Source organism: Odontesthes bonariensis, chromosome 2 (assembly GCF_027942865.1).
Source record: "Odontesthes bonariensis isolate fOdoBon6 chromosome 2, fOdoBon6.hap1, whole genome shotgun sequence".
Lineage (NCBI taxonomy): Eukaryota > Metazoa > Chordata > Actinopteri > Atheriniformes > Atherinopsidae > Odontesthes > Odontesthes bonariensis.
In genome coordinates this window covers 13,195,603-13,219,504 of record NC_134507.1, presented here as the reverse complement: position 1 = coordinate 13,219,504, position 23,902 = coordinate 13,195,603, and the positions used below count along the sequence as shown (strand labels likewise).

General features: G+C 38.3%; 1 protein-coding gene across 1 annotated transcript in view; it reads right to left on the bottom strand.

The window, feature by feature from the left end:
• The window catches only part of eys (eyes shut homolog), a 178,648-nt gene that overhangs the window by 15,349 nt on the left and 139,397 nt on the right, over positions 1-23,902 (bottom strand). The window contains exons 41-43 of the mRNA XM_075477841.1: positions 22,382-22,490; positions 18,275-18,498; positions 5,787-5,959 (exon numbers count right to left, since the gene is read on the bottom strand). Of these exons, the coding sequence (XP_075333956.1) occupies positions 5,787-5,959; positions 18,275-18,498; positions 22,382-22,490 (506 nt within the window). The remainder of the gene's footprint in view (positions 1-5,786; positions 5,960-18,274; positions 18,499-22,381; positions 22,491-23,902) is intronic.

Here is a 23,902-nt window from a genome sequence, read left to right as displayed (position 1 = left end):
CTACCACCTCCTCACTCCAATTCTATTTTCATCAGGAGGTGTTTAGGATAGATTCTGGCATGCAGGCTTCACTTCATATGCAATGTTCACAAGTGTAGCACAACAGTTTCAATGGTATTAAATTACAATGTTAAGTTTACTTATTCAGAACACATGCTTGATCCAATAATGCTCCCGCTTATATTCCATCTGAGCATCCCCATCTACTTGATTTTACACCGTGGACTCAAATGTTAATTTGCCCACGCTCATTCAAAATTACATGCTGCCATATTTGTTTTTTTTCCCCTCCTTCCTTCCTTTTCTTCACAAGAGAGAGAACTCAGACACAAAACTGCTTTTCTTCTCCATCCGGAAGCTCCTTGGATATTCTTCTGCAGCCCCTGGCGATGGCTAAGGGGTTCAGAGCAACCCCCCCCCCTTCTGTAACTGCCCTCAGCTCTGTTTGGCTACTCAATTATTAATAAAGCTGCAAATGCTTCTGTTATTGTCTGCAAGAGCTGTATTTGCCAATTGCTTCAGTGAACGGCTACAGTATTTCAGCTATATCTTATTTCATATCGTGTCTTGCTTGATTTGGTTGCATGCATGATGAATTTTATGTCCTGTAATAAGCTTTGTGCGTTCACTTCCCACAGGTGCAAAACAGGTACACATCCTAGAACCTACAAAACAAATCAATAGTATTGAACCTTTGCCTGAACTGACATTATTTTATTTGTCTACTTGTATTTTCATCCTTTTCATAACATAATTTGGTCAGAGTTTCTACTAAAACCTGATTTATCTTTGAACTCACTGTAACAGCCTGTGACATCGCTGCATGGCTTTTTTAAAACTAATTGTTTTTCTCATGTAAAAGTGATTGACATGCCATGAATTGTGTTTATGTAAACAACCTACAATACAGCTTCTCTTTAATTACTGAGTTACATTGCTCCACTTCATGACATGCTGTCTTCTAAGTGAGGAAAAACTTAGATGACAGAGTCTAACCAGCTTCAGAGAATCGGCGCCGAAGAAGCATTTCGTTTGATTTTTTTTGCATGTGCCGTCGATTTCGTGTTCACCCACTGTAGTTTGTGAAGTCGCATTCCCCAACTAGAGCTGATTCAAAGGATGATGGGAATTCTGATGCTCCGTTTCTTGGGCAGATGGGACTACAGTAGATATGTGAAAAGGTTGAATCATCTCTCAGTTTGAATGTGCTCAACAAGATTCAGAGCTCACAACCACAGCAGCTACGTTCGACTCCTCTGTAGGGACTGCGGCATTCTTTTTACAGAGTGAATCTTTAGGTCTCTGCTAATCCTTCTCCCCATAAACCAGTTAAGGATTCACAGATTTTTTTTTTTTTATAAAACTATTTCACATTCAGTAATATCTCAATATACAATATCAATGGTTGGCATGCAGTCATGTGTTCCCATGTTCGTGTTAGCTTACTCTTCTAAATACTCTTGAGTTTTGAAGAAGGAAACTAGTGCTTATAGGAGGGAGCCTCTGGACTACCTCCAAGCAACGCATCTGTCTCCAGATTGTTACACTACACCATGTCACATAATATTACATATCATTTCCACTTTGCTGTGCATTTGTGTGATATGGTGCAAACCAAAAGAGGCTGCAGAAGGAAAACAGAGTGACATACAGCGCTGGATTAAGAAATGAATTCTGACATAAAACTGCGTGTGCATCTCTGCTGCCGCAGAGAAGCTGTGAAAACAACATTTCTCCCGAGTAAGATACAGACACTGTGTGTAGCGCATGGTTTTTTTCAATCCCAGTACCATGAAAGGTTAACGAAAACCGCTCTAAATCAATACTAAACCGAAGAGCTGATGCTGAATAATGCTGCTCGACGTTTAAGCACAAACAATGCAGCCCTTGTAAATGGATTCTTTAAGAAGCACAAGTTTAGGCACCTCTGAAAAGACTACATATTTTGTTGATTTATGAAGTACAAGAGGTGAAGCACTGCAACCCCCTGAAGCAAAAATACATTAAGATATGAGCCATTTGTTGAATGTTAATGCACTGCAGTTTTCTTTTATTTCACAAACATGTCTCAGAACACATCAGGCCTAAATTGACTCTCAGACTTGTGAGCAGACGGGTGAAGAATTCATAATTGTCAGCTTACGGCGACTCCACAGCTGATAAATTCTCTGACTGTTTAAACCTTCTGGCAACACTCGGATACCATGGATTCCTCGAAGCAACTAATGGAGGATCTAAAAACTAAGCTAATTGACGACAACAAAGCAAAGGAAGGCTATAAAAGAAAAGATACCAAAATGCTTCCAGCCACAAATCTCTGTCTGAAATGGCTGGAAGTCAAGAAAAAAAGAAAAAGAAAAACAGGTTTTGTTGATATTCTGCAGTGTTGATTGCCACATGGAAGAGTCACCAGAAAGTAAATCTTACCTGTGACGACGTCACAAGGGGACAAAATATGCAAAGAGACATCTGCACAAGGCAGAGTGGCTTTGGAAATGTGGAAAAGTGCTGTCAACAGACGAAGTTTATTTAAGCCCTTTGGTCACAATTACTGCATGAATTACTCCAACCATCAGCTTACTCTGATGAAAGTCGAACTGAAAAGATGCTTACTGATACAGCAGGATAAAAATAAAGCTGGCCTTAAAATGTGTTATGAACCAGATTGAGCATACCAAAATTAAGCTCAAAGTATTCTAATGCCTTGTCTTGCATTTCACACAAAAAAAACAAAAAAAACAAACAAAAAAAAACAGTGGGCAGAATTTTAAACATTATGTGCATGCAAGGTCTAAAAATATTCCCACATGCGAAGGGAGCTGAATTAACATAATGATGAAAAGATTTTTAATTTTTTTTTTCTTCTTAAAACGTCTGTTTGTGCAGACTTATAAAAACCAACAAGACATGTAATCTGGTCAAACTTTTGCATAGCGCATCAAATTAAAAAGGCACAAAAATAAACTGCATTACATAACTGCACGTCTATGATTGGTTGTTTTTATCGTTTGATTATGATAAGTCGTTGCAGTAGCTTCTCTTGCTTTGTGCACTGTCACTTAGGACATCCAGTTTTGAGTGGTAACATAAAATCACACTCAAAGACTCTTGGGCATGTCATCTCCAAACAAGAACAAAACTTCAAGACGGTCTCAACAACAAAATCGTGGAGAAAATCTGTAGAAAGTCCAATTGAAGTGACTGTACTGTAAATGTCAAAAGCAGTATTTTTCTTTTCATTGTTCTTTCTCTATTAATTCTAAACATGAATCTTTAACGGGAGTGATGGCCAATTGTGTACAAAGGTAGATCATTAATAATTCTGAGTGAAGACATTTTTAATATTCATTAATGTTTCATGCACTCAACTCTCAAGGCATTCCAGCATCAATTCCTCGTCTTCCCTCTCCTCCATTTTCTGCTTGTTTGCAGCTTGCCTCATCTATTGAACGCACATGGGAACCAACTGAAATGATTACATTTAGCGAAAAAACAAACCCAAAACATATAGCTGTTTCATGTCTCCGGGTAGACAAATGACTTAAGCTTTTTTCTCGGAGAGAGAAAAAAGAAAAAGAAAACGAGGCCGCTTGTTACAACTTTGTTAAGGCGCCACACGCGGAGAAGTGCTAATAAAACTGAAAACAAACCAAAACACAAGCAAAATAAAAAATAAAAAAAATAAAAAAACCTTATGAGACAGAGTAGTGATCAGTTTTGACATAGATCTCATCTGACGTTTTCAGGATTAAAATTCAAATGTCAGTGCTGTACTTAGTGTGAAACTGGAAGGTTAGCTTTCTCTTTTTGGCAAGTAGGTGCTGGGATCCTGACAGGAACTGTGGCACGGCTGAGTGACTTATATGCCAAGCACCCTGCTGCTACACCAGTCAGTCCAGTCAAGCAAAACCTTTTGTTTTCTGAGAGCCACAACCTGTGAAGCCTCTTTCTTTTTCTTTATGGTACTGCTGCCTGGGAAATATGCATGTCAAATGGCACGCAAAAAAAATGATAATTTACCTCTAAATTTAGGTCGCACCTACACCACAGTAAAGCAATTCTGATCAAGATGACTACTTTGCAACCGTGTTTACAGCTCTGTGAGTCTGCAAATAGGCACAGCTGTGTGTACTAACGTGAACACATTCCAGTGATCAGCGGGGGCCATATTCACTGTCCTAGTGGAGCATATAACAGGGTTCCCACGCATTTCCCATAAAACCATACTGCAGTTTCTTGCATTCTTGGTTACGTTTTCAGACCACATTTAAGTATTTATTATATTATAAAATATATATGTAATATAATATTCATATAATATTATATAAAATATTTCAGAATCTTATTATCACATTTACCTCATCTCTTTTTGACTATGTACGCTCCTATGTTGCCAAAGAAATGTTAGAAAGTATTAGCCATCAAATATATGGAAATGACCAGGTGGGATAACAGGGGGGGCTACTATATTGGCATGAGGCAGCCACACCTTCTAGTGCATGCATATCTTGGATGTCACAATTACATCATCATAATTTGCATTCCTTCATGATGCCTGATACTCTTGCATGTTTTTCAGAGCACAGCAATTTATCATTTGCTTGATTAACCATTTTTCACCAATATCTCCTGGATTGTTGATGCTGAAACACATTCTGTATGCACAGAGAAGAGATACTGCAGACTCGTTTTCTCTTAAAGGGCACGCCCCCATATTATATAGTTGTTTAAAAAAATGAAAAAAAAAAAAAAAAAAAATGGGTGTTGAGGAAAGTCAAAAGTTTAATATTCACTATATTTGGGGAGCCTGGTTTATTCAGTATTGAAACAACATAAACAAAAGCCATGACGGAATGAATTATTTAAAGCAGGGAATATAATCTATTCACTCTGTTAATTATTTCACTGCACAACTCAAAAACCTTCAGACAAGCACAGCGTGTGCTTATTTGTCAAGCTATATACATGACGTTAAAAGACTTTGCTGCACTTACTTTCTGCTTTGATTGCAAATGTCAGATATAAATACAGGCTGTTGCACAGAGGCGTAGAGGTGTGGACAGTCAACATCAAGCTCAGCGCCTGTGTTCCATCCCAAAATGTTGTTTGTATCATCAATTCATTTAGAGTTTTAGGTTTTAAAACCAGAAAATATACTTATCTAAACTTGGAAGTTCACATTCAAAATGCTAGAATTTTCTAACTTGTGTAGGAAGCCTGAAATTAGCGCGCAGGCCTTTACTTATAAAGTATACTGAAAGAAATGACAGTATCAGACAAACAAAACACTAAAACTCACTCAAGCGGCAAACTCACTGAAGGCAGAAATACTCTTGATAGAAAAGATAGCTATTCATTCTATACCAGCCTATAAAATAACTTTTATTGAAAATGAGTGAATAAATATGAGTGTGAGCAAGCTTTATAAACATTGCCGGTTAGAGTGCAGAGGAAACTTTACATGTAAAGAAAAAAGAATGAATGTTTGAGTCAGACCGCTGAAATTCGAGTTAGTAGGAAAGATTTTCTAAACTTAAAATAGCCTTTTAGAATACTCTGTTAAGCAGTCATGGGCTTGATTATCTGACTCTGCTGCTGTAGGAAGACCTTTCTGCCTTTTCAGCACAATTGAGTTTCTTTCATTAATCCCTTGATTCAACAACAGATTCTGGTTCTACCAACTGCTCAAGGCTTTCATCCACCAAGTGTTTGCAGATCACCCTCTTAATAAATCTGCTTAATCTACACGCATTGTTCTTTGTGAAGCAATTCTATGCATCACTTACGCTGGTCGCACAGTAGACCCTGTCTCCCATAGGGGCAGAGACAAACAGCCTCCAATGGCGACTTTGGGATGCATGTGGCTCCGTGACTGCAGGGGCTGCGCTCGCAGGCGCTCAGCTGGCACAGCCGGCCGGTGTAAAGCGGGGGGCACTCGCAGAACCAGTCCTCAGCATCACTAAATGTGCAGAGAGACATCATTAGGCATGCCGTGCTTGTACAGTGGCTAACAGAACACACACAGAGAGAGAGAGAGGGGAGAGGATAAAACAAACCGCGCTGAAATGCAGTGTTTGAAAAGATGCTGAGAGTAAATGTGTCCGGCCTGATGGAACAGAAGTGAATTATGAGCTCTGCTGAAACACAATTTTAGTGACTGTACAGAAAGTGGTGGAGGAAAATAGGAATGCTGCTATGACTTTATTCGTCTTAGCAGCTACAGCAGAGGTGTGTTTTGGTGAAGATAAACATCCTGAAATATAAACAGCAGAAAGCAGATTATAAGCAGCACATCAAAAAGCATATACCTATTATTTACACAAGTATACCTTCTATGTCTTTTTTTTCTGCATTTTTTACCAGTGTACTTCCTCTCTTGGCAAGAACAGAAGGGTGACATCCGAACAGGGACTTTATAAAGTGCTCTTAAGACACACACAGCTCTGAAAGGGGTAAGATAGTGGAAGCATTGGTGGGGTTTCAAACAAACCTATAAATTAATAATGTGTTTTGAGCAGCAGCACTGCAGGTTATATTTTTACTCCTTGAGAAAATGGCTTCTACAAATGAAATATTTACATTTTGCCATCAAAGTTGAGTATTGTTTGATACGTCTTTACAGAAAAACAAAAGGATGTTGTATAATACAGAAATTGTGTGACTATTATAAAGAAATGGCATAATTTCAAGCCATTTCCTGGCTCAGTTGCACACAGTTGTTAGCAGTCGTGAGCATTATTTTCAAAGATAGAGTCAAAGATGGAAAATGTCATGTTGGTGCTGAACAGAACAGTCACTGCCGAGAAATCTGCAAGTGGAAGTCAGGCCGATTTGGTGCTTTGAGTGCTGTCAATTCATCCCTTTTGTCACTCTGTGCTTTTGGTAAAAATATTAGAGACATCTAAATCACATGTTTTCTCCTCCAGAAGATTTAAAAATTACTTCAAACAGTCAGAAAACATGCACGAGTTACTTGGAGTGAAATGGTAAATGGCCCACACGCATCTACCACTTTTTTAAACCTTGCATAGGTTCTACAAAGCACTTTACATGCATTTCTCATTCACTCAGACAATGCTTGTTATTATATATATATCTACGTGCTCTGTATTGACAATATGCAGAGCTTTTTCATCTACAATCACACACTGATGAATATGTCAGGGACAATGTGGAATCCTTGTGTACTGGGAGTCCAGTGTCTTTCCCAAAGACACTTTGAATCGGTGACACGCAAGGGATCAAATAGCCAACCTATCCGGACCAAGAAAAGTGGATAAAGAAAATTGGGAGTTGGGCAGCAGAACTAATTAAATATATCCTTAACTTTGCAGTAAACGCCTTGGGACATGAAGTTTCAATCCAAAAATGTTATCATGAAGTTTAGATTAATTTCCTATCCGAGTTGTACGCGTAGTGAATTCCTTCTGTATCTCGTATTTACTACCGGAGAGCATCTGTGGTTACTTTCTAACAAATTGGCTTATTGAGGTTTTCTGATTTACAGCTATACCCACAATCATTTCCACACATGCCAAATTTGAATTTATAGTCTTTTTCTTTTTTTTTTTTTACTTGTTCATTTGGTTTCTGCCAGGTGAAAACTAAATAAGCAAATGACAAACGACCATAAGACACAGTTGAAAGTTGGTAATGACACATTTAGAGTATTTGGTGTGTTATTTACATTCTCAAAATGGCTTGAAACCCAATTCACAAAATGTCCTTTTACTGTATTTGTCATCACAGCAATCAGACCGTTCTTATAATAGCTAACAAGCTTCCTCCACTGGGATTTTATGGCACTCCTCCGCTGCCATACTCTCCGCATGTTTGATATCGGAAGACTTTACTTGCTGTCACTCTTAAGTCTTTATTTTTGGGAAAGTAAAGGGCACCATGAAGAAAAGGCTCTTGATTCGGATTCTGGAAGAAAAAGACCAGGCAAGTGGCTCTGAACCTCCCAACAGGACGAGATCAAAAACACGAAGCCCAAGTGCTCAAGAGGAAGGGCAAAGCTGAGTCACAATGCTGGCTGTCATCACTAGATCATACATTTCTCAGAACAAAACACAATCCCCAACAACTACTCATTTAAAAATATCCATATCTGCTCGGACTTTATACGGTCTAATCAATATTACTGCCCGATCACTACGGCTCATGCGGACCTGACTGCATTTATTTTAATTGTGCATTTTCATTAAGCTAAAGAGTTGCAGGTGTATTTTTGGGATGTTTAAGATAATCAGCTGGCTGTTATATATGCCGTTTGCACCAAATAAAGAGAACAAGCATAGAAAACAAATATAAAACAAGTTAAATGAATATACTTGCAGCCGTTTGTTTCGCCGAGTTATTTTGGTCTTATCACGGTCATAAATGTCTTTAAACAGTTTAATTGTCCAGGGATTTTGATGAACTTGTATACAATTGTATAAGCTGGCTGTTTTACATAGCAATTTGGAAATTGAGAAGAGAAATGATAGGCAAGAAGAATGATGATTTTACCCGTGTTGAACCTGACCTGCTGTGGAGAGGGTGAAGTTTTCAGAATAAGTTCACATGGCAACAGCAACATCATAAGTAAGAGCTTAATTTGAAGTTACGAAGTAGAGGAAGACATTTGATCCCATCTTTTGTTGCTTGTTTAATTCCCACCAAGCAGAAATCTATTTGGTGAAAAATAGATGGCAGTTAGGAATGAATGATGGTGTATGTAAAACAATAGTAAACATAAGTTTACTGGCAAAATACCAATCATCTTTCAGTAAAAGCAACCTATAATCAACAAGAGAAAAATTTATTTGCCTCCTCAATAAAGTTCTAACGAAAACAGGTGTTTAATGTTTAAACAACATGCTTAATCACGTCATATTCGATGGCAGACAAACCATTAAAAATGAATCGTAGAAGAAGTAGAAACAGTGAGCAGATGTCTCTGGCTCCTGAAAGGTAACGTATAGAGCAGGGGATGGAACACATTAAAAGAAAAAAATACTTGAGTTTTAATTAGCCTAATCAAAAACTTGACGTGTGGTGTGACACAAGGTTATTTTAATTTGCCTGAGGCAATCATTTTGATTACAAAATTGTAGGATCAAAATTGCAGTTTGCCGACTGATTTGAATATGTTAATCACAAATGCATGAAGCCTGTACCCGCCATGTCTCATGCCATTCAAATCTGCTCTGCCACAGCACACAAGCAGGATCAATTATTGAAGACGATATACATTTTTAATCTAATGAGTACCAGATAAAATGATGAATAATTGACCGGTTAGCTTATGATACTCCTGTCAGCTGGAACAATACGCTTTGCAGCCACATGCTTTCCTCAGATTTCCTTTTTGTAAGTTGCATACAGAGCGGTTCATTTCAAGTGCACGTTGGCATGAAAATTAACACTAAGGCACCGAGGAAGCTCTACTGCCATGAAGTTTTCAGTTCTTGGGATGAAAGCATTTAGCCCACTTTATCCTTTGTGAGAACAAAAAAGGACCATTGGGTCCAGCAGATATCATTCATAGAGGAAAAGCTGCTTTGGTATTGAAATATCATTTGATTTCGAGCCTTGTAAAGAACCAATTGGACATGAATATACAAAACCCTACAATTCTTGATGGGTGGGGGTGGGATTATGTGCAGTGTAACTGCAATGAACATTATTATGAGCATAGGGATGAGGTTGAATTTACACATGGCATTCACCTGCCATAGTCGGGCTCCTGTTTGAGCAGCTGGCTGTTCGATGTCTCCCTGACTTCTTTCAGGCATCCTTGCAAACATTTGCTTGGCAATGAAGAAAAGGGGATAGCTGTTCAGTATTTTGAAACATACTGCCATAGAAACACACAAACAGATGGTGTTTGAAATAAAGTTATTACAAAAAGGAGGGATAAAGCAAGAGGGCAGTTGTTCTCAAAAGATCAGACAATGTTCAACTTGAACATACTGCCCTTTTCAGAGAGCTGTGTTATTCTCTAATAGTTTTAAAAGTACATTCACAAAACACTTTTCAAATATGCCCGTGTATCCATTTGAGTTTTATTTCATATATAACAAAACTCCTCACACACTGAATGAAAATAAAATAAAAAAACTCATTAAACTGAATGTACTGCAGTCACATCTCAGAAATAAAGTCATTTCTTTAAATCAACTTTTTTTGCCATATGTACAGTATATTTTGCTGGTCATTCTTTTAAAAACAGCTACATTTTGGACGTTCCAGAAAACGGAGGCAGAGGACCCTGAGGTGCGAGGACCCTGAGGTGCGAGGACCCTGTGCAACAGGCGGTGCTCGCTCTGCTGCGCGGACGTTCCAGCTGAGAAAACAGCTCGTCGGTTCACAGCAACACAGTGAGTGAATGGCAAATTGGCGGCGGATTCATATTTCAAAGATAAGTGGGTAAAAGTTGCACTTCCAGCAGGTTACAGAAGCAAACAGATCAGACAAGCGTTAACACCAGGGTTAAAATTAATCATGTGTATCAGAGATGCCGAACGGAGATATAAAGAAAATACGCGTAGAAACCCGAGAACGACAACCTTGTATACAAGATATGTCCATAAAGTGCATAGATACAATGGATACAGAGCGATACAGAGTGCTTTGAGGGTCTTGGAGAATGCTGGAGATTGAGAGAAAAAATTCAAAGCCTCCATCTGTAAATATCTGTAGCTTAGAGTCAGCAATTCATTTTTTTTCCACAGGTAATAATGACATTATTTACGCCTAAAAAAAAAGGTATTTTTAGGGCATGACTAGCTTGACTGAAATGTGTGGAGTCATTGAGAGTGTCGTTCGGGGGGAGCAGGCCAGGAGGTTTGTTCACTGGTGCAATCACATTGCATGTACATTTTTATAGTTTAGCTGTCCTTTGTTTTATCCTGTTTTGTGCTTTTTCCTGTGTTTCAACACAGAGTGGAAGACAATCAGCATCTCAGTTAATATTATACTTCAGAATGGTTGTGCACAATTCTGAGGGGTCATTTCATGTTGCCTTCTACCATTTGGTTTGCACAGTCTATGGTTTACATAATATCTGTTCAGATCTTTCATGGATAACGGAAAACAAACTGGTTTGAGGACAACCAGAAGTTGTATTAGTGTTAAGCCAGATAACTTGGCAGAATCATTACATCTGGTGGCGTAAACTCACTTGACAAACGTTTTTACCCATGTAAGCAATCGGACCATGCTGTATGAATGCTAGATTATGATTGAGAACATAGTTATAACAGTAGAGAGAACAGAACTTTTCAAATAAAACTGTACTTGCACTGTGACACTGACATGATGTGATCATCATTTTTCTGCTTACATCAGTGTCCTCTAGACTTGCCAGCATGGCTCGCATCCTTTTTTTTGTGCATGATGTTTATTTTTAGGCACATTTTTTTTTTCTCTTCCAGATTGCTTATCAGAATCATTTCTAAGGTCAGTCCACAGCACAGGCCCAATGTAAAGTGTTGCTGTAATTCTATAATCACATTTTAAAGGTTAACATTTTGGCTTCCTTTAATAGACTTGTTGTTATTCATATAAAATAAAATAGAACTAAAAACCAAGCAGTGAAACTGTATGGTGTCAAATCTTTTTAAATCAATATCATACCATACACACAACATCACAGAGAGACAAATTCTGAACTGCAAGCAAGTCGAAATACAGAAATATTTAAACCCACATTTATATAGCCAGTCTTATCAGCCATACTCACACCGTGTCCTGTCAGACTTTTAAACGGATGAGAATGATTTTCTCTGACTGTTAACATTTTTTCAGACCGTCTTTTTGAGCAAATCATCCGTGGCAGCTGTAACTCTTGGCTGTTTGGTAGATTTTTCTCCCCGATTTCATTTTTGCAGTTTAGACGTTATTTCCTCCGTGGCGGCACCATGTTACATGAGCTTTCACAAACTCCTGCAGGCCAAACTGGACAACAAACAACTTTTACTGCTGACAGATCTGAGAGACTCACTATAAACAGACCTTGTAACCCTCGTTACCCATGAAAACCACTTCACAGATACTCTCCTTAGATGTTATGAACAGTTGTTGAGTCTTCAGACATCCGGCCACCCCTGATTTTTCTATCAAAATCTCTCAATTCCAAATTTAAACCAATTCTGTAAACAAGCTTATGGTCCTGCACTATCCAAAGCCTCATTCTGATGAGTCATCTGATCCATTAAGATGTGCTATTGTCCCAACACACATCAGTAAGCCACATCTTCGTACTGAGTGGCATGTCCCTCTGTTCTGGCCATTGCAGATTATCTGAAGTCTGTCGCAGTGTACTGCAGCACCAAATTTCTTCATAGTTGCAAACAATCCTAAAGAGAAGCACTATTTATTCCTGTTAAAACCTTCGATCACAGACAGTTTGTCCGTTCATCAGTTTTTTTGTCTTAATTACTGAATTTAACTGATCAACTTGACTACCTCATTGCCAAGTTGTTCAGTAGGATGCAGTTACCATGGCAACTAGATATTATTTTGGTAAATGTGAAACTGTAAATGCAACAAAAAAGATAATATAACATAATAAATATTATGGATATACGATAAATCTATGAGCAAAAACAATTTTTTGGGGGGGGACATTCTTTTCACAAACCCTGAAAGTAATCTGCGCCATTTTGAGGATCGCAAAAAAATACCTATAAATAAATTCATCTGCCTATCGGAAAGTCGGCCGGTCTATCCCAGGCTTCCCTGGACCATATGTCAACGCATCCTTGCACAAGACACTGAACTGTGTAGCCTGTAACACTATGTAGACTAAGAGGAGCTATACATGTGTGCACCATATAAGTACGGTTCATTTACCTTTTACTGTTGTGGTGATTAAAAAAAACCCAAAAAACATTATTTCATTGATTCATTAATCTTACAGCAGTTAAGTTCTTGAAATTGTTCTTGAGGTTCAAAGGTTATGTGCATAATAACATCTACAACGTTTAAACACTGTGCGACTAAACTGCTCGAGGCACCGAGATAAAGTGTGATGCAAAAAGGTTTCACAGGCTTGTCCCCAGTCAGTGAGCCAAATTTAAAGCACACAGTTCTATAGGCTTTAATGATGGCAGGGTGAGAAGATTAAGAAAGAAAGAGAAAAGAAACACTAGCGTCTACACATTTGGCCCACAAACACAAACTTGTTTAACCAATGGATGCTTCTTCCACTCCCTGCTGCAATGCTTTTATTTTATGTAAAGCACTTTGAATTGTTTTGTACATGAAATGTGCTATACAAATAAATTTGATTTGATTTGATAATCCTCCTATAGAAATAGAGAACAGTGTAAAATGTATTTCGTTGTAATTCATTTGATTCAGATGTTTAATTAGAAAACCTGCTTACATTGTGTTCCTGTACGGTTTGAGTGAGGAGTGACCCGCTTTGATTGATTTCTTTTTGGAATCATTATCAGATACTTCTAAAGGTTACACACGCGCGTGTGTGCAAAGGAAAACATTTATAAACAAGCAAATGTCAACATGTGTAAAATAAATGGAAATATGAATTCATATTGTCATTCAAATGAAAATGAAAAAGAACAAACAAACACTAGTTTTCAATGCCTTTGTCCTCCAAAACATGCAGTAAACTCTTTAATGAGCAAGTTTTCACAGGAAGTATTCTCTAAGGACTAGTCACACACAGTGCTGCTTGCTTTTCATTATGAATGAAATTAATTGTTTCCTGAACCTTGAGTCATTTGAAAAGCTACATGAAAATAAGCATAGCTGGAAATCTGATTACAATAAAACTGGATTCAATTTCTTTGTCTAGCACACTGACAGGGAAAGGTAGCAGAGCATATGAAAGATTTTGTTAGATGGGTGAGCAGAATGCCATCTCTAACCTCACCGATTAGCAATAAATAGAAAAAAGAAATTGCGAATACACAATACTGTTTGTACAGCCCAACTCTCAGAAACAAGTATGTTTCTATTCACATCATCAGGTGTATCAGACTTTTTTTTTTATTTTTATTTTTTTTTTAACTTCACACACATTCTCATGAAAACACAAAAGCACCTGTGATCAATATTTCAAAAATAAATCTGTGACAGACTCAAAGAGAACTGATTTTGCTGTAATGAACCCAGCGTTTATCGTCTGGGTCCCTTTCAACATGTCTTTCATCCCCATTTTAAACATTGTTTTTTTGTTTTCTTGGTAGATGTGAAATAAAAAATTTACAGCGATTTAAAAAAAAAAAAAAAATTCTTAGTAAACATGAAATTACCGTCTTCAGCCAATTAGCTTTGCTTTGCAGAAAAGACCCATTTGCCTTCCATCATTTATAATGCTCACCAATAAACATTGTTTGTGTAATCTGAACAGAAAACTTTTACAAAGCCCTTGTAACATAGTTTCATAGAAAGTCTGAGAATACTAAATAGATCCACACAAAAACCCGTCCGATACAAAATAAGAGCTAACTGCATCTTGGTGGGTGATAAGAGTCTCAATTTGGAGTTCATGCTTCCTAAACACAGACACTCTGCAGGGGGCTGCCACCTGCCTCCACAAAACTCTAACTGCGCACTCAGACAGAGGCACAAGGGGATACCATTAGCATTAGCACCTCAGCACGACGCTCACAGTCAGGGAGCAAAGGATCCAGGTGCAAGTCTCTTCACGCAGCACCATACTGATCATGAGCACATCTGGATGCGGATTACATGGCTTGTGCTGTTGCATACATTCTTAATCATCTAATCCAGAAATGATGTCATGTGGAATTTCAGAACTGTCTGATTGTACAGGTGCTCATATTTTCCTCTGATGAAATACTCCAATGAAATATAAAGTGTTCTTGTGTGTTGCGGGGCAGTGTTGCACAGCGTGTACGAGTGTATGCGTCTTGTACTATTTCCACCTGTCTTATTTACAGGCAGCTGATGTTCATAAATGACACAGGTATTGAGCTCTCTAAGCTGGAATAAAAAGGTCTCAGTCTTCAGATGCTGATTGCCTGGCTTTTCACACTGAAAAGGATAGAAATACATGATATGTATGCGTCATCCAGCAACTACAAGCTGCTCTCTACATTGTTTTTAATATCAATATTTCTACACGCCTAAATGGACAGACAACTACATGGAAAGGGGACAGCACTGAAATCAGCCAAACTGAACCAATAATAAAAATCCTCATTCATCCCATTATGTGACGGTAGTAGGTTCCAGGGCACCCAATACAATGAGCAGAGCTCTATGAACTCCTGATGACCCCAGCGTGATGCGCGGTTCAAAAGGATACTGCAATAACCCATATTCATCACACAGATAATTGCCTGGCTCACACTGTCGCACATGACAAGCCAATGTGACCACTGGCTCTTAATTGGTATTCTTAGAGCTATTCATATTCCAATATTCATGCTGCCCTTTCTCATTTCCTGTTTAATAAATGCAACTGTTAATTGATAGTGTCATAACACAATGAAGAAGACATTTAGAGTAGCTATTTCCTAGATTACCAAAGGTGAAAGAGCATCGTGTGTAGTTAATGCATACTCAAAAAGGCTGGCAAAATTGCTGGTAAGTGGAGAGTGATAGTAGCCCGATGAGCTGCGCCGCTGGAGGTTAGGCTGAAGTAAGAACAGATCTTCACTTATTTGGCCCAACGTGAGAGGCTAATCCTGCCCCAGCTTTACTGAACAAAAGAAATACTGGATCATTTCCATTTGGAAACTGGTCTGAAAATTACACGACTCCCTTTGACCTTTTCAAGAATATCAATAAAATTGAATCAAAGTTATGCTAAAGTTTGTGTAAAACAAAATTCAGAGATTTGCTTGTATGTGTTGGAAAATCTTTACTGGAAGAAATTGAAGAGATTGAGAAGGGTGAGGTAGGTTTTTAGCTAGACCATTTCAGACCATACCTTTTGATTCATTAGTTTTGTGTTCAACACTTTTTGGTTGGGTCAGAAATCACGGCTCAGTGACATAGGTAAGTGGTATTTACAACATTACATAAATACATTTACCTTCTACATAGCTAACCATTTTGACTAAATGTGCTGCCGTTGCGTGAAATGTGCAGAACAATTTGGGTGCCTTATTTACTGCAGATGTTAGAGGGCTACATATACACTCAGAATTGGAGTTAGAGCTATAGTCAGTGGATGGATTTAAAAAAAAAAAAAGCCAAATTGTCTCTGCAGTGATCATTTTATGTTGAGTCATTTTATAAACCCTCATCTGAGATTGAAAATTAAACCGCTGTTGAATGTCAGCACACGGATTCTCCCTCCCATCCCTTGTTTTCTAGGTTTATGGCTGTAGGTTACTGGGGCCACTGCTTAGTCCAATTCATGTGGTGATTTTTTTCTTGAAACATTCTTGTGGGTGGGTTACTGTTGACACCCTTTTCTGTAGTGAGACAAACTAAGAAAACATGCTTTACATGGACTTTAAATTGCCCAATTGCTAATAATTGCTCAGTATTCTATTTAATTCAGCAGTTGGTTAATAACTTTATGTAGTGCTGGGAAGTTTGCGTGAAATAGGACTTCACATCCAACTGCACTGACCAAGAATGATGCTACTGATGTCAGATTAATCTAAATCGGTACAACTGGAAGCCATAAAAGAAAAAAAACAAAAACAAACAGTAAGCTGGCAGATGCTATACAGCCCCAAACAAACTCTCTTGGATGGATGGATGACTGTTTCTCTATGTTAAATAGAAGTAGAAATGTTATTATAACAAATGTAAGAGTATGAAAACTACTTTAAAATTTAGATTTAGATTAAGGTCCTCCAGTAGAAACACAAATAGATGTAAAATGTTTCCTTACAGGCTTTGTTTGTGTCAAGTGTGAAGCCGTGTTTCAGCCACAACTGTCAGCAGGAGGTGGACTGAGCAGGAAGCTGAAGTGAACCGTGAACTAGTTTGTCCTCTCCTAATTTGCTGACTCCTCACAGAAATGTTCCATCTTTCCTTTTTCCTTGAGCCTATGTTACAGCACTTTTATAGTGCACCTCAGCAGTGACTACACCCCCTGTGGCCCAAAGGTTGAATGATTCAGAACTGTATCCCCAGATCCCCTCTCAGTAAATGCATTATTTGCTTATGTGTTCAATCTAAGCTGACTGCTTTAGGGAAAACTGCATGTAACACACAGGTCCCGATATGGAAACTAATTGCAACAAATGTGAATGTCCAGAAGATTAGTGACAGAGGGGTATAAAATAAGTTATCACTGATGCATAATTGGAAGTCATCAATGATTTAAAGCCTAAATGAATGGACATGGTTATAAAAACTAAAACTTGGTCAGTTTTGGACCTCTGGGCTGTGTGTAACTGAATGTCTGCATCATGGCTTCACATGAACCAGCAGAGAGAAAGAGTTTTTCCACAAAAATGGCAAAAAATACAAGGAGACGCACGACAAAATACAAATCAATGGAAACACAGTTGCAGCGGTAATTAAAACGGTTATAGAGGAAACCTTGGTACCAGCAGTCAGTGGCAGCTCTACTAAAATGACAACAGGCAGTACAATCTAGCTCTGATGAAAAAAACAAACAAAAAACAAATGGACTAAAGCTAAAGACAGCGTGAAGGACACTTCACAACCTCTAAGGATGATGTGCATGAAAAAAAAACAAAAAAACCGACAACATTAATCTTAGATATGTGAAAGGAAGACAGATGAATATAGAAAGCACTCATCTTCCACATTCTGTCGGAAGATGAGAACAAGTTGAATTTGTTTGGCTCAGATGGGTTCAAGCATACTTTTCCTGAATCCGACTAAAACCATCTCAGGGAACATATAGTCCGGAGAGTGAAGCATGAAAGTGTGGTATGGTGCTGCACCATGAATGCCTGTGGATATACCCAAATACTGACTGAGGAGAAGCTTAACAGAGAGGAAATATAATATTCATGATAACCGTCTAAAGCGAACTGCCAAAACCACACAAGAGTTTCTAGAGAAGAAAAGGAAAACTGAAATATTCAGTATATTCCTACAATGGATAAACTGGCTGTATCATACCAACTTAAGTGTGACAAAATGCTGAGTCAATTATTTTGCTTGATATAGGAAAATACATATGACTAGTTCTTACCAGCTGCCACACACCTAATTTCTAGAGTCCTTTTTTTTTTGTGACATGCGTTTAAATTCATACGGTAGAAAAGTATATTGTAGACAGTTTTAAATTGGTTGTTGCTTTCAAGTTTCAAGATATCCAAACAACCTCTCATTAAGCTAAAAGGTGATCTAGTACCTGACACATGTTCCTCCGTTACGACAAGGTAGGTGTTGGCAGACGGGGGGATCGCAGTTCTGGATGTTTCTCCCTCTCACTGCCTCACCCAGCAGGTCAATTTCCTTTCCGTTGATCTGAAGTTCCCTGACGCAGCCGATGAATCTCCTCTCTCCTTTTGCACTCCTGTCATGCATCTCCCAGTGTGATGAAACATCCCCGAGAAATAGGGGTCCAAAGGTTCCCTGCAAGAGAAAGCCAAATATCTGTGTCATCATTACATAAATAACACTAAATCGTACAATACATTTTTCTCTGTTCAAGTACTAGCATTGAAGCACCCCCCCCGCCCCCAAAAAAAAAAACCCAGACTGCTGGAATCTGTGTGTAATACTGTATTGTTTCATAACTATTAATTTAACTGAACTCGGATGTACATTAAGATGAACAAGAAGCTCGACTATCAGCTACTGTTACTTCCAGCATCATGTGCTTTTAGTATCACCATGTCAAGAAACTAATACTATAAGCTATTATAACTAGTATTATCACTTTCACTTTTTTCTTTTTCAAGCTGTTTGCCTCAATTTACCATATCCTATAAGGTCTCTAAAAGTCTGTCAGTTTCAGTTATTCAATTTCCTTTCAACTACATTCAACAATCTTTTCGTTTTGGAGAAGATTACAACTTCAGTGTACTCTTTGTTGTTAGGTTTTAATCACAGGTTATCTTTAAGAAAAGAAATATGACTATTTGGGAAACAAAAATGGACCATCAAATAATTCTTAAACAAGGCTAGTCATCTTTAAAATTTCTCGTGGGTTTGATTTAGATGAAATTAGATAGTCAGTTTACCCCAAACCCGGAGGTAAATTGAGCCACAGGTTTGTCATGGACTAATTTTGATGACTCATACTGATAAGACACATCTTGAAATTTTTGTTAGAGGCTTTCATTTTACGGTCACTTGTTTTTTTCTTATCTTGAGAACCACATAGGTAAAAAAAAAAAATGGCTCATCTTACCTCACTCTTACCTACTGGCTGATGAAACTGTGCATTGTTTTTGTTTGGATTTTTCATCAAGAAGCAACTAAAACTAAAACTGGTAAATGACACCTAAACAAATCCTAAGCCTTTCTCCAACCTTAATCACAATGCTTGTTTTGCGAACTAAAGTCATAACATATAACTTAAATTGCGTTTTTCTGATCCACAATGCTTGCTATCATCTGGGGAGGCTGGAATCTGGGATCAAACTGCCCAAACTGGAAGTAGGGGAAGGGCCTCCAACTACTTCAGCCACTTCGATCACAATGTTAATATTGTTAGTGTTGGCTTTATTTCAAGGTTATCTGCTCCCTTTCTCTAGGTTCATTTTAAAATAAAGGGCTCCAGATTACTGTAAAGAAATGTTTTTTCCAATACTAAAATCTAAATTAAAATGAATTAAATAAGTCAGACCTTATCTAAGATTAAAGATGAGGTATCTTTTTTGTAGTATTACCCATCCTTGTAGGAAGTCACTGCAGTGATCTCACAGCCGGTTGCATATAGAAACCGGTCGAATTTTGTGCATCTTGATAGGACGGCTTGTTCGGATGAGAACGACTTTAAAGCCAGTTGTTTATTTTATTGCCGTCGGAAAGAGGCTTCATTTGTGTTTTACCAATATTCTGCTTATGAGTCATCAATCACAGAAGGTCTGTTGTGTGGACACACTAACAAATTACAAGCTACAGCTCCGCTCGATTCGCGATGAAAACCTTTCACGCCAATGACATGTCAAGGTGAAGACGTGTGCAGCTGTGCACATGACCATAATCATGATGGCACCATCCTTAAGTGTATATTTGATAGATCCGAGACCGACTAATCAAGCACAAGAAAAAGCCAATCAAGATGAAAGGAGACAGATTCCCATCATCTTCAAATATCCTGGCATGGCCTGTGAAATATGCTTTGAAGTGGCATGCTATGACTCAAAAAGCCATGCTTCCTCTTGCTTGATGATGCAGAAACATAATTGCAGTTCAAAAACCATGGATGAGTAATGCAGATATGTCATTTTTTCTGTCGATTCTGTTTGTGCAACAGTTTCCCAAATTGCTATGAGAAAAAGTTGAACATCTGGCAACAACACTGGTTGATGAATTGCCCCGTGCACCTGTTTAAATTCCCGTTAAAGTTGTATTTTTTCATTTTAATCACTAGGCCAGCCTTGTATGAAATGCAATTCAAGGGAACATTGTGATGATAATAAATTACGCTATCTTATCGTTTTCAGTTCCATTATTGCAATTACAAAAAAAATAAAAAATCGAAGCAGTCATGTCAATATCTGTATGTCTTTGAAGTCCCTTCCAGATGATACGCTCGCACCTGAGGAAAGGTGACGGACAGCTGCAGTGTTTGTTGGAGGGACAGTGAGCTGTTAGACCACATAATCATTTGGGATGTTGGCCTGCTGCAAGCTTTCAGCGACATAACTGCTGCACGTCTGAAAGCATGTAAAATACACAGATGACAGGGTTCACAGGAACGTCACCGCACTTTTAAGGGGCCCTGAGAGAATATCTTCCGAAGTTAGGGCATCAAATAAAATAAAGTCTGGATACTTTTACAAAGAGCTAAGCTGAATTTGTATGTGATACTATCAGCAGTGAGCCAGTGGAGATGCATGATGATGCTGGACTGAACCTGAATGAATTTATGGCTCCTTCAAGTATGTTTACCACATTTATGAGAAGAGTCCATTTGAAAGGCTCGCTTATGCAATATTCATGACTTTGTAAGTGGACCCACAGCACAGAGTTCACAAGAGCTGTATGCTCATTTTTGATTTTTTATTTCATGGCAGCGCTTGTCTGCATGGCTTCTATATCGATGCTTAATGTCTAGATATTCTTCTGATCCACATGCTGGTTAAATAAAAAAAACTCTACATTCAGAATCCTCACACTGCAAATCAAAAACTACTTTAACTGTAAAACTCTCCTTTGTCTGACGCATGTTGGCTTCCAGTAAACAGTCCCATAGAGGATACTGGCAATGACTTGCTCCGTTGATCTGCAGGGAAGGAGCTCTATTAATACCGCAGCCTTGGTTACTGTATACATTCAGGTATTTAAGTTTGTCATTCAATTGCACAGCATTTTGCCCATTCAGCTGGAGATCATACAGTGGTAAGATACACATTTCACTTGGAAATATTCTCTAAGACTTTGCTAATCCTTTTGATCAATATGTCATCACAATGTACCATAATGCTCCCATTCTCTACAAGACATTTGGATTCCTATAAAAATGCATTTAATAAGGGGAAAGTGAGTCTGTAAGGAGACCCAGCATTCTAGATTGGATACTTAGAGCAACTTTATGATGTTTCCGAGCCTGTAACCAAAGGTTCAGTCTTGAACCCAGCTCAGATTATTTTTTGTGTTCATAATTAGGATGTTTAAATTGCACTAAAGCAAAAAAAAAAAAAGGGGACTTCAAATACATGTAGACATGTTAGTTCAGGTCAATTTCATTACTATTGCAAAAACAAAATTGCAATAATGTTTAACTTTTAAATCACTGTTACCAATGTTTCTTATACACATCTATAGACTGTGGCAATGCCAGCTGCCAAAAGTTATCCAGCAGTCAATGGCAGCTCTCTCCTGACTGCATCGTCTGTCAAATCAAATACATGCAAGTGCATACTCCCAGGTTACTCCCTGACATCAAGCTGTATTTGTACCGTTTCCCTTATGATCGTCACAAAAAAAGGTAAAAATAATTGAGGCAGTCATGACTTGTTTTCACCACAAATTCACCCAATTCCAGAAACGGTTAGATCATTAGCTACTACATAAGTAAAAAAAAAAAAAGGGACACAAATGCAGGTGACAACCAAGAACATATCAGCGTTAAACTGCTTTGATGCATTTTGTCTTTTTAAATCACCTGGAAATCGAGCAGGTCAACCTATACCATAATTTAAAATTTCACAGTAAACTCACAGCAAAAGGAAAAAAAAAAAGAAAAGAAAAGGAGACCAAGGCCATGATTGTAGGTTACAGATGGACATTTAAGATAATGGATGGACAGAGGGTTGATTTGACTGTGCGGAGGTCGGGATACCTCTGACATGGGATGTGACATGAACTCCTCACGATGCTGAGCTGTGCCATTATCTGCACCTATTTCAATCATGCACGACCCTCCTTGTTTGCCGACAGGCAGATTGTATCTGCAGGGAGAGAAGACACAGAGAGTGGGGTTAGTAACAAAGGGCACCCCACACAATATCTGATGCTAACAATAAATCCAGTAAAGCATGAAAAATATTCTGATGGTGAGACAGACAGAGCAGTCACAGTAATGGAGCTGCTAATGTGAGCACTGAGAATATACTATAAACTGACTCAGTATACATTACTGTTTTATGGGAATTTCAATGCAATGGCAGATTGGTTGGAAGCAATGGTGCGTTTGTATCTCTCGCTATCAGCCAAAACCCAGGAGAGACAACAAAAAAAAAAAAACAGAGGATGTTTTCCACCGTTAGATTTAAATAAGAAGTCCAGAAATAGCTTTCTGCTCAATGCTGCAATGAAATTCTCTAAGTCGTGTTCCTAGGAAAATGGGAAATTTACATAATAATGCAGTACAGCAGGTTAAGTTGCCAAAGATAAGTAGTCGTTACCAGTTTAATTTACACAATCAAGCTATAGTTAATGACATGCATTACAATGCCACATAAAACAGCAGCAACAATAACAGTAGTAATAATAGCAATAATAATGATTAAAAAAAAAAATAGACACGCACACAAATATTAAAATGTGATCCGTGGTGTAAGCGCTCATTATGTCACTCAGGATTAATTAATGATAATAATGAGGGCACAAACTAGATATACATTATAACCCAAATGAGAAGGACGACAATTTTATCATTTGACCCTCTGTGTCTCTCATGGGAAATACACAATTGTACTACTCATTAATGTTGCAGCCATGGTGTTAAGTAGCTGGTCTACTTATGTCATATTCCAGCACTGGCAAAGTCAAGTGATCCCCTCTCACCAATTTATCATTGGTTTTATACTGGCTCTATACAATCAAGCCTCTTTACAGGGCTCTACATTATGTAAAAGGTCGTACACGGTACACACATGATTCTGTTGGAGCGCAATCTACATGATGCAAAATTTGCTCCGTGGGTTTATTCAATAATTTAAACATATAACACACTAATCCGATCTTTCAAATCCGTTCGATCATTCTTTGTGATTGTACCCATGTTGGTGAGGAAAAACTCTCAAATGTCTGCTTTAATAGCCAGATGGAAAAAATGAGGGCAATCGTCCTGCTGCTAATTTGAAACAGCCTTCCAGAACGCCTCCCTAAGGCAATCCCACGCACACAACTTCAGGTAGGACTAATTACAGGTACAGAAATCACAAGAGCTCTTTTGTACACTCACACAAACAAAAACACATAAACACAATCTCTCTCTCACACCTCACACACACACACACACACACACACACACACACACACACACACACACACACATTCAAGATTGAAGATGCAAAAGGCAACCTAATGTCCTGAGACGACATCCGCTGCTATCCTCAGGGTGCCCGGTGTGTTTCTG